Source organism: Brachyistius frenatus, unplaced genomic scaffold (assembly GCF_029030835.1).
Source record: "Brachyistius frenatus isolate BFR_SWC_R1_liver_20210118 unplaced genomic scaffold, ASM2903083v1 Contig_2, whole genome shotgun sequence".
In the NCBI taxonomy this organism is placed as follows: Eukaryota; Metazoa; Chordata; class Actinopteri; family Embiotocidae; genus Brachyistius; species Brachyistius frenatus.
The window spans coordinates 2,189,325-2,210,222 of record NW_027210601.1 but is presented as its reverse complement, the minus strand read 5'-3'; the positions used below and the strand labels follow the sequence as shown (position 1 = coordinate 2,210,222).

The following is a 20,898-nucleotide window of genomic DNA, read 5'->3' as shown; positions in this document are numbered from 1 at the left end:
TCGATGAGAGTAATAGATTTTTTTGTGAGGGAGAGTTGTAGAGAATAGTGCAGACCTTCCTGTGCTGTCTTCGGTTGTGTGTGTACATCTCTGAGTGAACAGAGTGTATACTGTATGTATGTATGTGTGTGTGTGTGTGTGTGTGTGTGTGTGTGTGTGTGTGTGTGTGTGTGTGTGTGTGTGTGTGTGTGTGTGCTCTTTTGAAAGTGAAAGAGCAAAGAGAGCTGCACCTGCAGCTTCTATCAAACAGTGGAAAGCTCCTTTCAGCACAGCTTTAATTACAGTCTGTGCAGCTCTGCTCGGCTCAGACGAGCTGGTCTCCACGCAGCCAACCAAATCCTCTCACACATAGCTGCCTGCCTCTGCCACAGACTCGCCTGATCCCTAATCAGCCGTGGTGCCACTCCTCATCGATCCCCAATCAGTTACAGTAAAGGGGACGCTATGGAATCCCCCTCACACACCATCCCCCTCCACCCGATACCCCCTTATTAGTCGGGTGCCCTGCTTTCATTGATCATAAATCAACGTCACTGGCAGCATTGATCGTCAATCACCCCCAGTGACACTATCGATCCGACTTGTCCCTCAGCTACAGGCCTGCCCTCAGCCCTGGGCCCACATTGCAGCCCGGCTGTGGCATATTGATCCTCCCTCAGATACAGTATTGAGGGCTCTTTATTGATAATTCATTTATTGTGCTGTAATTTCATTTTCTTTCCTGTCCATGCCGTTGTTACTGGAAGCCCCTACGGTGGAAACCGAGTTAACAGACACGCTGCCTTTTGTGTGCTTCGGCATGCTACTCTAACTGAAGAGGATCTCTTGTGTTTGTAACATATATTCTGCCTGTGTTCAAATTTCATGATCAATATTCAGGCAGTGGTAGCCTCAAGATTATTTAACCCTACTTTAAACAAGAGAATCAAAAGCTTGAATCCCTGAATCATCTGAGAAATTCACTGAGAGGCAGGAAACTATTTAGCAAAACACACAACATCCACTTTTGCTTTTCAGTTTCATCCTGGGCAATAGAAGAGGGCTGTTAGTCATGCAGTCTGAGTGTGAATGTATGTAATTCTGTGAATGTCAAGCTGAGCAGTACTCAAAAATCCCTCCCTCAGCAAATCCTCACCTTGATAAATGAACCTAAATAATTTGCTGTAACATTACGAGGAAGCTGTGTAACGCTGAGTAAGAGGCTAATATGCATTCAAGTTCCTGTGCTTGATGTAAATAATGAAGCCCTGACAAGAAAAACCCCCACAGAACAATGGAGTACACTGTACTTTTTCAAGTGTACTTTCGGAGCTTAAAGCTGATTTATTCTGATTCTGATACGGTGTCATATACACTGAGAAATATTTGCTGTAGGTCTGGTAGATGGGCAGCTCTGTTGAATTACAAAGCGCCCATCTGTATGATTCATCTCTATAGATGGGAGGTTTCACGGGTCACTGGAGGCGTTGGCAGTGTTATAATACTGTGCTAACAGGGACAGAGCAGGCTCCACTGTCTGCCCACACAGGCAGCGACACAGACAGTGGAAGCACAACTCAACCCCCACATAGCAGGCAAAGTCCAGCAATACCAGCTCTGAAGTCCCTCGACCGCAGCCGGTTCTAAAGGCCAGAGCTGGATTCATACCACAAGGTTTACTTGTTTTGTAATTCCCTTAAAAACAGACACATTTTGGCTAGTTTAATACTTTAATGCTATTTGAATTCATTATATGTGTTTTGGTCTAAAGTGGGTGCCTTTTTTTTTTTCTTCTAATCTCTTTGCTGCAAAACATGAAAACGTTTGACAAGTCCAGTATTATTTGTTCCCAGTTTGTTACCAGCCAGTCTTCAAAAACGTGTGCAGGCCAAAAAAGACCCTCAGTCATCCAGGTAATAACAGTTATTGAATGATCAATAACAGTCAGTCATGAAGTCAGTCAGTAAGTTGTGAATGTTTTCTTCTCAAAGATAATTCCTTCATCAGTTCAGCGGGGCAGAAGTAATGCAGCATTTTGGATGATTGTTACACGTCTTCAACATTTTCAAGACCATTTGGCTCGCTGCTTGCGGATTCGTCTGTGACGTACTGGCTCGCGTTTCCTGCTACGCATTGTGGCGTTTTCTTAGCTGGGATCTTATTTCGAATCCATTCTACAAATAGAGCTTTCAATCTCATACCATAGTCTTACAATTTTGAAACAACCACATTGCGGCCACTTGTACTGTAATTGCCACCCTGGCCAGCTGTGCAAAGCGACCAGCGATACTGAGACCTACTGGAGCAACAAAGATGTTGGCACCGTGGCGCAGCATGTGTGGCTCTAGCATTAGAAACATCTGCCACCGCCACTTTAACGTTGCAGCTGACTGCAGGACCCGGCGACACTCAAATATGCCGTTTGGAATGAATGCGGTGAGGACTGTCTGCTTGTATAAATGTTATTTTAATATACGGATGTCGGATTGTGAGGCATTCATTGGGGCTGGCAAACGCACATACACTTACTTCTACTCGCTCACACGCGTCTATCTGCTCTGTTATTCTCAGTTATTTACTCACCATGGAAACCTCAGTGTCGGGAATGGCAAGTGGAATTAGCTGATTAAGCTAAAATGAAGTTCTCATTTAACTGGTACCTCAGAGCTCGTCTCTCAGGAGTTGGCTAGCAGCTGGAAACCCACCGCCTGTTTGGCGCTGCGCTGCACTTGCTGCTCTCAAATTTAATGTAAGAGCAGATTAATTCAGTATCACTACTTGAAGGCGCAATTATATTCAAACCATATTTTCATCTGCTAAAATAATTACGACTGTGTTTTAAGCAAAATATTGTTCACCTTTCTGTTGGATCGTTTCCCACCGATTTTTGCATATTCTTTGAAAAAAAAACACATTTTGAGGTATTGTTATTCCCATAAGATGGTCTCAATCAATTCTTGTTGTCTGCTGCGTTATAGACTGACTGAGTGCCAGACACACATGGAGCTCATCTCATCCATCAGCTTTGTTTATTTGTCAAAATGTGGTCGAGGATCAGTGCTCTATGGCGTATGAATAGATAAATGGATGGATGGATGGATGGATGGATGGATGGATGGATGGATGGATGGATGGATGGATGGAGGGAAGGAGGGAAGGAAGGAAGGGAAGGAAAGGAAAGGAAGGAAGGGAGGAAGGACGGATAGATAGATAGAAATGGGAAGAGAGAAAGGCAGACAGGAGATAACCACTACGGAGAGAAATGCGATCGAGGTAGACGGACAGAGAGAGTGAGAGATGGATTAGCATGTCAGAGACTCCCTACATAGCATTACTCTTGTTAAGTGTGCAATAGCTCATCGATCAGGCTTCTACCGCCCGCATCCAGGGCTCTTCCCTCCATTTCCCTTCCCGTAATCCATAATATCATCTCGGGCCTGAACTGCCTGCCGTGCTGCAAGAAGCCCTCTGTGGAACAGTCTGAGCAAAAGCTGATCAATAGCCGGAGAGCATGTGTAGCAGATGCAGGGTGAGAAGCGAAGGTGTTGTTGACATCCTTCTCCCTGCGCTCGTCCCACTCGGCTAGATGAGCTATACAGTATGGATTGGAGGAGGTGGGGGGGGGGGCGAGGGGGGACGGGACGGGACTGCGCCTGTCACTTCCACCCTCAGCGAATCTCTGTCCCCTCTGTCTCTTTCTGTCACAGTCTCCTCATATCTTTTGGTCCGTCTGTGACACCGTATCTGTCTCTCCATCTATCTCCCTCTCCTCTTTGTGTCGCTCTCCGCCTCGCTCTCCTCTCAGCGCCCCTCTCCATTTATTGGGCCGTGTCACTGAGCAGCGTGTGCCGTCCCTGTCAGCAAAACGGCTGGCAGACTGTCTTCATTTCCATGCTGAAGGATGCGAGGCCAGCGTGGCAGTTGTGAGAGCTATCGACTGGGATCCGTCAAAGCCCTCCCTGTAGGAAAGCTGCTGCCGCCGCCTGCTTCCCCGGTTGGCAGCCATTCTGAGCTTGTCTGTTGGACTCTGAAAAATGGAGACATATATGCAACTCTGCTTTGGTTTTGACCCGTGACCCTTCTCGATTGTCCCCTCCACCTGCCACGTGTTCTTCTTTCATCCCTGTGTTCCTTCTTCTTCATCTATTTCTAGAACGCCGTCCCTTGCACTTTCTTTCTCCTCATATATCCGTCTGTCTTTCTATGTCTCTCTCTCCTCCCACTCCTCATTCTGGGCAGACAGGTCAAGCCGGCTGAAGGGAATCAGACAGTTGTTGATCCAATTAGTGATCCCCTTGAGCAGTATCAGAGCACAGCAGAATTCCAAGAAAATATAAGAAAATACTTTCCTCTTTCTTCGTTTTCCATACTTTCTCCAAACATGTCCTTGCTGCAAAACACAGAGAGCCGTCTGAAGACTTTTTCCAGAAATGCTTAGATCATTGAAACTGCAAGCCAAGAACCTGCAGGAACCTTTAACCGGCGTTGTCATTGAGAAGTTGAAAGCTTCCTTTCACTGAAGCTTTTCAGACTGACATATTTTGTGGCTGAACAGTTCTCTCTGTTTGCCCTCTCAAGAGTTTTGAACACTCTGAGAGCAAAGCGAGGCCGGCCCGGTTTGACTCCAAACCCTTGTGAGAGGCCTCTTTTGTAACTGTCTTGATGGTGAAAAGCTGCCTGTTTCACTGAGCAAAACCTTTCACCCAGCCCCTCTGCAACGCTGGGGCATTCCTGCATTGATTTCACCATTCAGGCCCAACAGATGTACGGTCCAATTCAGAGCAGCAAATGACTGCATGTCATGCTCAAACTGGTGTTTCATAATGCTCGTACTGATTTGCATTCATGGACCAAGATGTTTTTCAGCTGGCTCTGCGAGACCGTCCGCAGCACCCGAGCTCTCTTTGTCTACAGATACCAGAGAAAAACGGCGCTTGTCTGCAGCCAAAGGGCTGATGTCGACCAGATGCCGGCTCATAGGAAACAACTGGAACAGCAAATAATTACTGATGCACGCAGCGCTAATAAGTGAAACTTGCAACAAGCCTCAATTTAAATTGCTATTGTAATTGTACAGAAGTACATCTGCATGCACTTATTGGTTCATTTTACTGCGTCTATTGATGAGCAGAAAGCCATGACAATCTCTTCAGAGCCGGCGAGGAGCGTGATTGAGCCGAGGCTGTGATCAAATGAGGCTGGAGGCATCTGACTCTCGCTCTCCAGCACTGTTCCTCTTTTGTGTGCGTACGTGTGCGTGAGTGTGGTTGGTCTTGGCGTGCACGCAGGCATGTGCGTACGTCTGCGGTCGCCCCTCGTTAACGTGTTTACCAGTTCCTACGGCAACTTGCAAAAAAAACAATTAGGGGTTCCCATGGAGCACCTTGTTAGCAGCAGTTGCTGACCTCTGACCAAAAGTACTTCATGTTTTGTTCCCATGATTTCGGATCATTAAAGAGCAGCAAATTGGTTCATACCTGTTTTTTGTGTTTTTTTAAGCCCCCCCACCACACACACACACACACACACACACACACACACACACACACACACACACACACACACACACACACACACACACACACACACACACACACACACACACAGCACTTATTCTGAAGTCAAAGTGAAATGTGTTATACTTGGAGCCTGTGAACTAAAGATGCAGCAGCAACAACCCAGAATGTACAGTCAGTGGCTTCGTTTATTCTGAGCTTTGCCAGTGATGACGGTGTGTGGTGAGAGGTCCGAGAAGGGTTGTAAGGTTGGTGGTAGTTTTGTATTGTGTGTGTGTGTGTGTGTGTGTCTGTGTGTATTTACGTGTGTTTTCGAGGGTGAGAGCAGGGAGACTTTAAGGGCAGGAAGAGGGTGTATGTGTGTGTGTGTGTGTGTGTGTGTGTGTGTGTGTGTGTGTGTGTGTGTGTGTGTGTGTGTGTGTGTGTGTGTGTGTGTGTGTGTGTGTGTGTGTCAGGGCTACAGAGGGGTGAGTGTGTTCACAGGCTGGGTGGTTGGGGTGGTGTGAGGTGTTGATCTTGGGCTCGAGTCTTATACAAATTTGGCTAGTTCGCTGTGGGAACTTGGGATGTAGTCACAGGGGGAACGTCAGCGTGCTCTGTGTCAGATTCTCCAAATTTCTCCAATAGCTAATTATCTCCCAGAGTGCCAGAGGAGAGGTTTGGAAGAGCTTTTGTTGTTTTTCTTCTGTAGCGTCTTTCTCACTCTCCCTTCCCAGCTACATTCTCCAGGGCTGACTCTGAAAAGTTTGGTCCCATAGTAGACCCTAAAGGCACATAAACACACTTAGTTTTTTTTTCTTCTTTCTTCTAGAGAAAGTTTGTTTGCATGTGTTTAGCCCCGTAGTATCCCTTTAGCCACATAAGCGCACAAACAAATTTGTTAACTCCACAAATCTCTTCTCATTTGCATCTCAGACACCTACTGTAACTAACAAATAATTATCTTCTGCGTTCGGCAGCAGTTACAATGCTGATATGTGAGAAAGTTAAATTAAACGAAAGAAACAAATCGCCCGTTTAGATAATTAAGTTATTTCATCAACTGGAAAACCTCCTTGTCATGAGTTCACGTCACATCAGGTTGTTTCGTTGCTGCCGCTGTCTTGTCAATCCTGACAGCATATCTTTCCCTCCTGTCTGTCTTGTGATGTCTGCGTTATTATCAAGCCACCTCTAACATCTGGGAGCGGAGATTAAAGCATCAACAATTCTCTCGGTGGGTGTCATCGCTGGCGCAGCGTGATGAAAGGTCCCGTTAGCTCAACCTCCTGCAGACAGCCCCGTCAATGGCCTGTGTCGTCACAGAGCGGCTGTGTCACGAGCTGCCGGGCCTGTAATGCGAATGCGATGACAGGAGAGCCGTCAGGTTCCCTCCTAAGCCACCAGGTGCAGGGCAGCCGTGGTTCAGTGTTTGGACAAGCTCGCTAGCTCAGTGTGTACTGTACTATCGCTGAAGTGTACAGCACTCCCACGCTGCGGCTGTTTGATCCTGGTATAGGTTGGCACTCTGCTTCTCTTTTTCCCTCTTGGCCAGCCATTTCCCTTATCTTTCACTGTCCTCTCCTCTTTTTGCTTATTGTTTTTTACTCTGTCCGCACTCCTGTAGGTCTACTGGTTTATACAACTGTCTCTCTTCCCGTCTCTCATCTGTCTGCTTCTTGAGAGATTCGGATCTCGCCGACGCAAACTGGAAAGGGGATGGACACTGCGAAGATCCCCGGCCAAGAGAGCCACCCGTTTCTCAGGCTTTTTTTTTTTTTTCCCTCTCCACACTATCTCATCAGGAGAGTGCTCTACCTGAATTGGTATTTGTCTCTTTTCGGTGCTCACCTGCAGCTCGAGTGTGAGAAAGTGCCCTTTGAGAAGTTATCTTTATAGCTATGTAGGTCACAGAGACACTTTCATCTACCTTTTATTGGTAATTATGCATCCACAAGGCTGTTGATACTGAGACGAGGTGGCACCTCTGCTGCTGCTGATGTGATCTGAAGTGAGGGAATTTTTGTTAAAAATGATTAGACTGCCCCTAGTGTTTGCAACGCAATTAATATCTACAGTATTTCAGTCTTTCCTCGAACAACACAGCCCAGTGAGGTGCTTACACTGATGGTTGCTGAGTGGAAAAAGACATAAAATTTCAAATAAAAGAGGAGATGGCTGTTATAGTAAAACACGGAGGGATTATGCGTCAGGAACAGGAACGCCTTCTAGAAATAAGCTTTGGCTGACAGAGCGGTCCTGCCTTACCATCTCAGAGGTATTTACAAGAGCGATTACTGTGATTATTATTTCAACAATACCCTGCAATGCTCTTTCATGGGCTGCCAGCCCGGGCGAGGATAGGGAGGGCCTGCCAACATCGACGGTCTGGGAATTTGTCTAGGAGCTCCATAGGAAGGCAGAAAGGAGGGAGGGAGGGAGGGAGAGAAGGGCGAGAGAGAGAGATGTGATGGAAGAAGAAGAGAAAAAAGCCACAGTTCAAAAGGGTGTTCGTCGTACTGAGGGTCACACGATGTAGTCCTCCTCACATGATTTTGTCCTATCTCTCTCTTTTTCTCTGCAGCTCCCACGGAGCCTTTGCTGTGCAAATTTGCTGACGGAGGGCAGAAGAAACGCCAAAGCCAGAGCAAGTACCCTCAGAACGGGAGGCCGTGGCACAGAGAAGGCGAGGTAAGATGTTACACTGGTGTGAAATGGATTCAGATCCTGTTTATTTTCTCACCCACAACTGAAAAAAAATCTTCCACAAGGTGTTGGTTCAGGGTTGAGTGCAAAACTAAACTCACACCAGATCTTTGGGATTTATTTTAAATTCTGCCTCATATATGCTTCTTCGGCAAAAGCCACATCCAACTTCTTCAGGTTTGTTCTGTAGGTAATGTAAAGTAATGGAATCACATGACATACAGACCTTAAACGTTTTTTTTTATTAAACTGCATCAAAACCCACTAATATAAATTTGTATCCAGGACAAATCACAATAAACAAAAAGGTCCATTTATTTGTTTTTTCAGAAGCAGTCAGCTCACATTGTAACATTTCTGTTCAAGAATGGTCTCAGCTATTCCTCCTTGATGTCTCTGCTGCTCTCCACCAACTGTTGGATGTCTTTTACCCCTTCAAAGTCATCAACCTGTAGTAGGGGGGAAGAAGCAGGTTTTACAGCCAGCCCCCATGTAAGTCATTTAAAAAAATCAAATAAAATAACAATGCCTCCCTGACCATTAAGCAAAGTCCATCCATTGACGAACGCAGCAGGATGCATCTCCAATATGCAGCGAAAAACAACAAATTAGCCTCATGATGATAAACTGCTTTTACCATGGCGGCCAATTAACCTTCATATCTTTATATTTATTTATATTCTGCAACAAACCTTACTTTTACCTCACTTAAGAGAATTTACTAGCCTGGATGCACCCATTTATGACTCACAGCTTCAGTCTTTGCTGCGATTATGGTCTGGAAACATGAGGGTTCGCTCAGCTACTCTGAAGAGCAGACCCATTAACAACCAGTAGCGGTCGCTAATTGGTCCAACAACACGGGCAATGATGGAATTTTGGCACACCACAGACTGTGTATGCGGGTCAATGGTAATTGGTTAAAGGCTGCTTCTATGGTTTCAAAATTCACCCATTAGGATTCAATGACTGGAAACAATCCCCAATGGAGCTTGGCCAGACCCATATATTTACAAATTTGGGTCTAGTAAAAACAAGCTTAGGAATTACCTTGCCTTCACCAGCGTTCACACGTAGCAAAAATAATAATTAACAGAGAAAAGAAATGTAGTAACATATCAATATGAGCTACTTCTATGGAATTTGCATGTTCAAACTTTAAAAGTTGAAGGATTGCATAGTTCTGTGACTGTTATACATCTTTTACAGATCACAAACTGCCTCCAGAACGAGAGCAAATTGCAATACTACAGCAAACATTTATTGTGAATTGATATCTAAGGGACCGAATTTATCCAAAATATGTCAGCAGAACTCTCTAAAATTCATTATGATGATGTTCTGCACAAGGCGTTTAACTCTGAGGTAATGGTATTTCTAAGAACAGACCCCACCCTGCTCACAAGGCCCCAAGAGAAGTTGGCCGCAACATCTGGCGTTATGTAAACCATTACTGCCTGTCATTCATATTTACTCAAAGCTATGGCGATGTTCAAAAAGAAAAGGAAAAATACCTCAGATATCGAACAAGCTGCCCCCGGATGTATATGAGCTGTCATGTAAATTGCACCTCAAGCCAAACGCCTCACTGAACGCATATATTTCCGCCATACACCAGAATGCCGGGAAAACTGAAATTGGATCTATCGCGGTAACATTTGGAGGCAAGGTTAAAGTCTCTTCACATGCTACCAAGCAGCTATACTGGAAAGGACACACAGAGGAGACTGGAAGAGAAGCGCTTCAGACTGGGCTGTATAGAGGGGAGAGAATACACGCACGCATCTGCACCCACACACATTCAGTGAGGATGACAGTTATGCTGAAACGGCAACGTAGGGGAGACCAGGAGATGAAATGTTTGTCCTTCAGAAAACACATGCTCTCTGTGTGTCTGTGTGGGTGGTGGAGATGCAGTATGTGTGTGTGTGTGTGTGTTTTGGAAGAGGTAGGTGGAGTACTGCACTAGCTGTGTGTGTGTGTGTGTGTGTGTGTGTGTGTGTGTGTGTGTGTGTGTGTGTGTGTGTGTGTGTGTGTGTGTGTGTGTGTGTGTGTGTGTGTGTGTGTGTGTGTGTGTGTGTGTGTGTGTGTGTGTGTGTGTGTGTGTGTCTGTCCATCACATGTTCAGCAGCCCAAGCACCTATAAGCCAGTGAGGCGTGTTTAACCTAAATCACATTGCTACATCCCCCTCGAAGGCCTGCACGCTGACAGGATCAGCTCAGTTGACTTAGGGTAAAGTGAGATGACTGTGGATGTGTGACCGTGTTTGTGTGTTTGGATGCTTCACTTTTGAATGTGCAATAAGGATACTGCCAAAAATACAGGAAACGCCCTTTTAATCCATTTGCTGTATTAATTCCCCAACCCCGACATCCTTTGCATTGCAGACAGTGCACACACATGGTCTTTGACCTAGGTTCAAAACAGCTGCTTGCCACGTAGCACTGGTCCTTTAGCCTGTAAAATGTGTTTCTATAGTACTAATTTGCTCGTATCTAGTGTTTTGATTTGCCTTCATATAACCATAAAAGTCTTAATTGTGCTTTAGTTGTTGTAACATTGAAGTGACGACACTAAAAGTGAGCATTTTGCTGGAATGTTCAGGAATAATATTTTCCCGTGGAAGTGCACAGTTTGCAGATATTGTGCATTTAAATTTGCTTATATATCTGCCATCTTTCAATTCATTTCATTTCAATTTTCTTCATATGACGCCGTAAGTCATCTCAGGGTACTTTGAATAGTGAGATCATGCCCTTACAAGATTAACGAGAGAAACCCAACATTCAACAATTTCTACATGGGCGACAGCTGGAAGGAAAAACTCCCTTTCAACATGAAGAAACCTCCAATAGAACAAGAATCAGAGGTGGGAGGCCATTTCCCTCGACCATTTGGGGTGACGAGAGAGCAGAGAGAAAATAACAGCATGCCGAGGCAACAAACAATAAACATTGGTCAGGTTGGTGGGTGCAATTACTGCTGATCAAAAAAATGCTTCTCCTGGGCCAAAAGATGCCTGCAGAAAGAGGTACGGCGGAGAGGAGACACATCTTTACAAAACAAACATATGACCTGGGCAACAATGCTTGCTTACAGTGTAAAGATAGTTTGGAAAAGAGTTTTAGCAGACAGGACTGGTGTGTCACTCACACACACACACACACACACACACACACACACAAACAAACAAGCATGCAAACCCACTGGCTATAAATAGGATTTCAGCTTTTTCATCATGAAAAAGAAATTCAATTACAAGTTAACGTTCAGAAAGCAGAGACATACACAAGTTGTGTGTTGAGACAGAACGCGATCAAAATGCGAATTGGCCCCGGACGATGCGAGTTGACGCAAAGAAACGAACGTGAAATTTCAAGTTGAGTGAAAATGTTTGCGTGTATCCTGGGACTTAATAAACATACAGAGGCCAGAGGGAAAAGGAGAGAGACTAGTGAGGAAATAACAGAGAGACCCAGAGTTTTTCTGGAGAGTTCGGAGTCCAGCCAGAGGCTGAGCTCAACAAAAACACACGAGCACCCTCTCACAGACACGGCTGCTGCGTCCATTGCTAGCTGGCTTACAGCTTACGTCTCCACTCTTGGTACAGCGTGGTAGCTCTGCGGAGCAAATAAATGCAAATGAAAGCAAACATTTGCTCAGTTTTCTGTCTGCGCACACCTTCAAACTCAAATCAAAGTCGGTGTGCAGGTGTTTGTGTCTCCTTTGAAAGTTTTTCATGTTGTCTTCCTGTGCCGTCCGCTGCATGATTTCCCCACCCCTCTCCTCCCCCCTCCTCCCCCTCCCTCCCCTCAGTCACCCTCTCTGGTGCCCTCCACCTTCAATGTTCCACATTACTCTGTGTTATAGCATGACGACATGACTGAGAGGCCGAGGTGTAGCTGCCTGAGTTCAAGGCAGTGTGTGTGTGTGTGTGTGTGTGTGTGTGTGTGTGTGTGTGTGTGTGTGTGTGTGTGTGTGTGTATGAATGTAACAGAACATGCCCCAGTGTGCTTTTATGTGTGTGTGTGTGTGTGTGTGTGTGTGTGTGTGTGTGTGTGTGTGTGTGTGTGTGTGTGTGTGTGTGTGTGTGTGTGTGTGTGTGTGTGTGTGTGTGTGTGTGTGTGTGTGTGTGTGTTGTTGTTTTGCTATCCTTGAGATAAACAGTGTGAGGTTTAGACCTTCAGACTGAAGAGGTTTTTACTAATTGAGGTTATTTTAGCTTTCAAACTCTCCAGGGCAATATTTGACTTAAGGGATATTATAAGATGAGGTGTGTCTATTTTTATGAACTACCTTTTATCTTACAGTGTGATAATTAAATATCTCAATATTTAATTTAAATTCAGTAGGTGGAGCTTGTTGACTTGGTCAACAAACATGGCAAATCTCAAATGCTGCAGCTGCGTGGACTCTACTTGACATCTGCAGCTTTGCCAGGCTCTCTTGAGATAGCAGAAACCTTTAGAAGACCTTTCAAGTGATTTTGTTTTCCCCTTAAGAGTGTGGTTCATATGTACAGACTATATTTACACCTGGCACACATCTGGTCGCAGTGCAAGTCAGATCACCTGCAGATACGGTTTGGCTGATCTGATAGCATGATTTTTTTTTTTTTTTTTTTTTTACTTACGTAATCAATAGCCCTTCCAAATGTAGTGTGTGTTTCATGTGTGTGTGCATCCATGTGGTCATTGATCAGCTGTGGGCAGGGGAGATGGGAGATAGGCATCACGTGTTAGTGTGTTTATCAGAGCTGAGGCCATTCTTCACCTCGCTCCCTGTGGCAGGCAGATGAAGGGGAGCAACAGCCCACACCATCCATTGTTCTCTCCTTCTACGTCTCCCTACCTGCTCTCTCTCCAGTTGATCTCACTCTGCCTGTATCTTTTTGCTTTCCATCACTCTCTTCCTTTTCTTTCTGTCTTTTTTTTTCACAAGTGCACCCTCCCTCTAGCAGTTCTCTGTGTTTGAAGTCTTCCCAGATCCCACAGCAACATATGGAGAGAGAAAGAGAAAGTGACTCACTGAGACTAAGAGAGAGAAAAAGAGAGGGAACACATTGCATTATCAGTCAGGAGTTACAAGGGGTTGAGTGCTGCAGGGTGGCTGGTGGTGAGGATTGAGAAATATATGACAGATTTTCTTGTAAACTACCCAAAGTGGGAGTCTAGAAAGTGCTGTCTCTCGCTGTCTCATGCTGACAAACATATTAGTCACTGCATTTTTTTTTTTTCCACCACGCACACAGACACCAGCGCCATGGGTGCTCTTTTTTTTTTTTTCTACCCTCGCTCTCTCTTTTCACGTCCTCACTCTCTTTCACCAACACACACTCCTACACACAAAAAAAACTTTCAAAGTCACACTTCTCAAGCATCTACTCTGGGGGAATGAGTGTAGATGAAAAAAAAACATCCGGCTTTCCACTCGGTGTGAAAGCCTGACAGATGTCCGTGTGTTTGTGTTTGTGTGTGTGTGTGTGTGTGTGTGTGTGTGTGTGTGTGTGTGTGTGTGTGTGTGTGTGTGTGTGTGTGTGTGTGTGTGTGTGTGTGTGTGTGTGTGTGTGTGTGTGTGTGTGTGAGGACACAGAGACTATTGCCCAGCTTTGTTTTCCTGTATAAAAACTGTACAGCAGGTGTCCTTACAGTTGATCACATAAAATGTCCTCAACCTTTTTACGAACTGTATTAAACTTAGTTCTGCATACATACATTTACATACATATTACTGCACTTTAAAAAGAAAAAGCTGCTGTTTTGAAGCACAATTTACATTTACATTTGCACTGAGACTATATTAGCAAGACAAATATTCATTTTGTAAACCCAAGAGCACAGTCATAAAGATATTAATGCAAAATAATTCTTCACAACTTGCTAAACTTGAATTAATGATTGACTCCAAGAAGACGCAACCGAGTCACTTTTTTTTTTGTTTGAATCCAGCTGTCACTGCTACATTTGAGCACTTTACTGTACATACAGTCGCAAATATATTTTTTTTCGGTGTCGGTATTCAGAGATTATTAGAAATTCATAATGTCTTGGCAGAAAGTTTCTGTTAAATCATCATATTTACTGCATAAATTGAGGAAGCTTGCAATGCTTGCAATAAATAGCTACTCCACCTTTGAAAGTCAAGTCAGGGCCAAGGCTTTGTTCACAGGGCCTGTACAGTGTAACGTTTTTTGGTTTTTTTTCCAGTCCTGGATCAAGCTCAGACACATGCACAGCCTGTCTATGTCTTTTCCTTTCCCCTCGTTGTGATGGAGCCAAAAGCTGGCTGCATCAGTAATCAGTCACTGGCTGTGCAGGGTTCCTGGTCAGGAGCTTCTCTGCTGTAGAATTCATCAGCTCATGGAACCAAGGGCGGCACTTAGGGGAGTTATCAGCCTCGCCAGACAGCTGGCCATGTCTGCCGCTGCTATTAACACACATGTGAACACACACTCGCAAACATGCTGACAGGCATACAACGAGACTGTTGTGATCTCACATTTTTGGGTATATGGAGTCACAGAAAAGGACGCTCGGAGACACTGAAGCAAAATACGCGAATAATGTAGAAAACGAATGCAAGCATCTTCGTCCAGCCTTTACAACTTTACATAAAATCTCTCTTAAAGCTTTTTTTTTTAATTATTATTTTTTAAACCAGATGTATCAATACATTGACACAAACTGAACACAAAGGCTTTCCACCACACACACTTACGTCCAACCATCCCTATGTCCAGGAAGGGCTTATTCACTTGGAGATTCTGTTTTTGCTCACTCTCGACAGTTTGGTCCAGGCTCACTGATCCCCCTGCTTCTCTGAGCCACTATTCCCTTAACTGTGTAGCTCGGTGTAGTTAGCCCTCTGGAGTAACAAGGGCAAAAAGGGTACAGAGAGATGGATGGGGGTGGAGGGAGGGGAGGGGTAGATTAAGAGATGAGGAGAGTGGGGGATGAAGAGGGAAAGGTAAGGAGAGAAAGGAGAACACAAGATGTTGAAGAAGGAAAGGAGAGGGAAGGTGAGGGAAAGGGAAGGGCAAGAAAAGAGTGTGTGTGCGCGCGCATATGTGTGTGTGTGTGTGTGTGTGTGTGTGTGTGTGTGTGTGTGTGTGTGTGCGTGTGTGTGTGTGTGTATGCTGATGAAATCTGCCATCCTCAGCAGCCTCCCGTTAAAAGAAATCGGATTAGCCCTCCTCCGGGAGAGAACCTTCAGGAATGCAAATGAAGGATTGCGGCTCACAGGTTTCTCTCCTGGACTCTAAGAGGGCCTCACACGCACGCACGCACGCACACACACACACACACACACACACACACACACACACACACACACACACACACACACACACACACACACACACACCATCACCAGACAAGGAACTTGGTTTTCCTCTCGCTCCTTTTCTCTCCAAAGGGCATTTCTTCATTTCCTCTCATTCATAAAAACATGATTGTACGTGATTGAAATAGAAAAAGAGGCCCTTTCAATACTAATTCACTTTGTCCTATTGACTAAGCTTTCTCCCACATTGGCTTTGTCATTTGTCAGTTTTTCCAATTTGAAATGAGTTGATATAGATTTCATTTATTTTGAACAAAAAGAATCAAGGTCTAAATCACGTTATTCCCCAAGTACAATAAATGTACAGCAAATTATCTCGGTGACATTGGTGGGGGAATATATGAACAGCTTAGCCAGTGACATACATAACACACCAGTGGAGGGTTACACTGAAATGCTGTGACTTAATACAGTTCGAACAAGTGGCTGATAGTGAGCAGGAGTTCTGGTTCCTTCTCAGGTTTTGGATTTCTATGTGCACCTGTTAATAAGCTGTAATGGAATAATTGTTTTGGGAAATACACTTCTGTTTTCTTGCCAGGATTTAGATGAGAAGATTGATAATGCTATTATATCTGAACACAAAATATGAAGATGGAGTCTGCAGGTGGTTAGTTTAGCTGAACGACTGGAAGCAGCCTAAGTCTGTCCAATGTTGACAAAATCTGGAAAGCAGCTCCCTAATTATCACATTATAGCCCTTGTTTTAATCCATTAAAAAAAACTCAAATATAAAAACATACAATCTTCTCATGCAACTGTGATGTGCAAAAAAAGTGAATAAAAGAAAAAAGTTGTTGTTTCATGACTAATTTTATGACCTGAAATGTCTTTTCAATGGTCACATTTGTCATTCCTGCTGTTTATTATTTCTATTTTACATATTTCATTCTGATTGATCTCTTAATTTGTGATTAATCCTGCATGCTTCCTGTTTTTCTCTTTCAGACTGGCATGGCGTTAACATATGATCCTGCTGCAATGCAGAATGGGTAAGAGCTTGATAGTCAATCCATCTTTGGCACCATCTAATACACTCACCTCTTGGCTCATAGGACCCCCAGTCGATACCTCTGTCATACATAAAGATTAATGTAGTGTGTGCACTTTGTTACTGTTTGATTAAGGAAATCTATATAGACTTCAAATATCGGTTTTCATTGGTGGGGTCGGGTGAGAAATGGCAAAGGAGCGCTGAGTGAGCGTGAGCGTGTGCGTGTACGTGTGCGTGCGTGTGCGTGTATGTGTGTGTGTGTGTGTGTGTGTGTGTGTGTGTGTGTGTGTGTGTGTGTGTGTGTGTGTGTGTGTGTGTGTGTGTGTGTGTACATGTGTTTGGGTCTTTGTGTATGTGTGTGTTCCTGTGTGTTTTTGTGTCTTTATGTCATGATTTAATGGTGCTGTGGAAATAAATGACCCGGCAACGTGTTTTATTTTTCCCCACCGTACTGAGACAGGAAGGCGCAGAGGCTCCCCTGTATCTCCCTCTGGCCTCACTCACAGGAAGCTCCTCACTCCCTCTTCCTAAACCACTTATCCCCCCGTGACTCTGGGTCAATCCCAACCAAAAGAAAAAATTGGATGAATAGCATCAGTCACTTCACACAGCCCGACATGTAAAACCTTGCAAATCTGCCAAATTATAATCCCAAAGATAGTTGTGTTAAGCAACAAACCTGCAGAACGCTCAAGACATTCAACTTGATGTTTAGGCTGATGATCATGTTCCTGAAAAAAAGGGAGATAATGTGAAATAAGTGGCAAAGAATATCAAAATAATGCAAAGTAGAAAATCTAAAGGCAGTTGAACTGTAAATATAAAACTGAAATTTCCCTGCATAATTGTCAGACTGTGCTTACAGGTGCATCAAAATTCTAATTGGATTAAAAAATATATATATAGCTATGATGCAAATTACACATATAATGCATATATATATATATGCTATTGTGGGGCTAGAATTCCATTCTCTCTCTTGCACTCATCTTTGAATACATTTAACTGTACTCTTTTATAGAAGAGCACCAGACAGGAACAGTTTTGGTGAGTTCCATGGTGAAAACCAACCTAAAAAGATAGGAAATTGAATGCTCTTGCAGCGTCTCATACTGTAAATAACGCATGAAGGGTCTTAACATAATTATATTTATTTGCCTTGATTTTGTTATCTTTGGGTCTGATTCCTAATTATTTGGACCAGGTGTGTGAAATTAACTTAATGCAACTTTTTTCTTTTAAAATATGTAGAAAAATATTAAATGCTTCCCTTTGCCAGACACTCAGCATGCTCATTTAATGAAGACGCAAACATATCAAAATGACCGTGCAGCATTGCAATCACACAACATGCAGATGTATTTCATGTTATATAAGTTATATAATTTTGAGTGCAACCATAATTGCGATACAAAAATAAAGATACAAAACAAATGCACACTATGTTATCCTGCATAGATGTCACTTGTGTCTATGCTCAATTTGACCTCAGAGACCCAGTTTTTAGCTGTCAATGTGGGTCTAAGGTCTTCAGGACACGAAGCATAACAATAAGGTTCAAATATAATGGCGTAGAGAACATGTGGTGTTGATGCTGTATGAAGAAATCGAACGTGACCTATCTCATGTCTTCGGCCAGTATTATGGTCTTCAGCTCAGGTGGCAGAGACTGTTGGACATTTCACTCAGCTTCCTGGGAGATCTCAGTGACATTTGCTGGCTATAAAACTTCAATCAGAGCAATAAGATAAAGCAGCATCACGTCAGTTCTTCACAGCTAAAACCATACTTTCTTGAAATGCAGTTTTCTCCAAGCTCAGCCTACGAGCATGCTACGCAGCTCTGCAGCCAGCACAGCACAGGGTCACCTAAATACTGGTATCCTACTACAAAAACCACGCTTTTAACTTGAGAACGCTTTAACGCACTTAACGAATTTTATGTGCTGTTTAAAATACAAAATATGGCCATGTGTTTCTGAGCTAAAGGATGTGTATGTTGTGTGTGTGTGTGTGTGTGTGTGTGTGTGTGTGTGTGTGTGTGTGTGTGTGTGTGTGTGTGTGTGTGTGTGTGTGTGTGTGTGTGTGTGTGTGTGTGTGTGTTCTAGTTTACTGTGGGCTCCAAAAAAATCTGAGACCACATCAACAATCTGACATATTTTCATGTAAACCCAGAAATAATTAAGAAATTTACAGATTTGAAAAAGTTATGTCTTTTTGAAAATATAAGGGAATTTTTTTCAGGATCCTGCAATCAAATTTACGAAAATGTATATAATGTACCATGTTTACTCTTTGTACAAAAGGCAAAATTTCCTTGAGTCATATTCTTCCTTTGAAGCAGCATTCAGGTGACAGTTGGATTTAATTGACTTAAGGCTTTTTCAAGTAAATCAACTTGCAGCCATCATTCGCCTGTTATAAATATGGCTTCGCCTGAAATTTCCAGTTGTTTACAAAGTAGCCTTGTGAGAGTGGGAAACATGGCACCAGAAAGACCCTCAGAATAAAACGATTCTTAGCCAAGAGTGTCTTTCTCAGCGTCAAATCATGGCCAGACTGAGGTTTTGTAAGGGAGCAGTGCATGGGGCTCTGAAACGCTGTGCAGAAACTGGATCAGTTGTATCCAAAGCACGATCAGGCAGATCAAAAGTGCTGCAACCTCAGAAGATCAATACATCAAGCTTTGTTCACTAAGAGAGAAAGAGCTTCATCGCAGACACTCAATTTTCGAAATAAAGAGCGCAAGACTCGAATCAGAAAAAGTACTGTTGAAGGAACGCTGTCTGGTCGTGGTTTCGGGTGGGCAAGCAAGGCAACATGCTTAAAGTTAGCTAAGACATACCAGAATATTACAATGGATGGAAAAGAAAAAGGTTTTATTCACTGATGGATCCATGTTTGAGCTATGAGAGTAATGGAAGCATGTATGTTCGGAGACAGAGAGGAAAGAGAATCATAACAGTGTACTCAACCCACAATGAAACATGGTTTGCACTCCAAGGAGTTGGAAACCTGCACCGAATCAACTCTACCTGGACCACGGAGTCACACTCCAGCAGGACAAGGAGCCCAAACACACTTCATAGCTTCAAAAACCAAAGAAGACCATCCTGCAAACATGCAACATCAGGCAGATGACAGTTCAATGTCTTTGCCGAACTCACATCACGTCCACGTCTTTTTTGAACGTATTTTCGTTGATTGCCGTGAATGTCCCTTGGACTTCAATGTTAAACGTTTAAAAGACGTCTTTTCATAATGTCTTTTCAATGTTCAACATTGGCGTCCGAAGGACATCCACGATGAATGATGAAAAGATGTTATTAAATTACATTCCCTGTGGATGACATCTGTTTTTATTTTTAAAACGACGTGTTTTAAACGTTTAACATTGACGTCCAAGGGACATCGACGGTGGACGTTCAAAAGACGCTGACAAGACAAAATAAAATCATCTTCATTAGTGGTCTCAGACTCGTGGATCCCACCGTATATTTGTGTCAGTTAACACTCTATTTATGTATGAAGGTAAGAGAAAGTCACACTGACGTAATGTTCCATGTACCTAATGTGAATTTGACAAATTAGCTGTGCAGTGATCTCTCTCCTCTGTACTCTCCACTCCTCTTTATCTGATGTTGACTCCTCCACCTTTGTCTCCCCTCTTTCCCTCCCAACCTTTTTTTTCCTCCCGTCTCAGGTTCTACTCCTCGCCTTACAGCATCGCCACCAACCGCATGATCGCACAGACCTCCATCACGCCCTTCATCGCTGCTTCCCCCGTTTCTACATATCAGGTGGGCCATAATGCGCCGCATTATGGACAGACTGCTCTCTGTGTGTGTAATACGAGGGCTTACTTTGTGTTGGGGGGGATGGAAGAGAGAGGGGCGGGCTGCAAAACAGCATGAGGTTCTCTCTTCTTCTCTCGTTGTTTCTTCGCCGCTCCAGCTGTGCTCGATGACATCTGTTTCGTAGGCGGCAAACACAACAGGCATCAGAAAATAAGCAACAAAAAAAAATGGTGATTAAAAAAGGGCTGACAGGGTAGAAAAAAAGAAACTCACCCATCAAGAATGAAAGTGTCTGGGAAAAGAGTTTCCTCCCTCCCAGTTTGTTGGCCTTTTCCGTGCTCTCTCGGCTGCTTTTTTTTGTTGTTGTTGTTGCTTTTATTTTAATTTTTTTTTACTAACTTCAACACAATCCTTTTCCTCTTCCTGAGTGAATTTCGACATCGCTCACGGCTGTGATCTGTGGAGTAATCCAACAGAACAGAACAGGAACGTAAAAATTGTCTCTGTGATATGTCAGGAGCGTTAACCGTTTTCCGTCACTGCACATTTCACGCAACACCCTTTGTCGAATCTAAACATCAAGAGG

The 20,898-nt window shown here is 43.8% G+C and overlaps 1 protein-coding gene across 5 annotated transcripts in view; it reads left to right on the top strand.

The window, feature by feature from the left end:
* The window catches only part of rbms3 (RNA binding motif, single stranded interacting protein), a 279,809-nt gene that overhangs the window by 232,905 nt on the left and 26,006 nt on the right, over positions 1-20,898 (top strand). For all 5 annotated transcript variants that reach the window (XM_069693027.1, XM_069693035.1, XM_069693063.1 and 2 more), the window contains 3 exons: positions 8,059-8,165; positions 16,471-16,514; positions 20,219-20,315. In XM_069693027.1, coding sequence (XP_069549128.1) covers positions 8,059-8,165; positions 16,471-16,514; positions 20,219-20,315 — 248 coding nt within the window. The remainder of the gene's footprint in view (positions 1-8,058; positions 8,166-16,470; positions 16,515-20,218; positions 20,316-20,898) is intronic.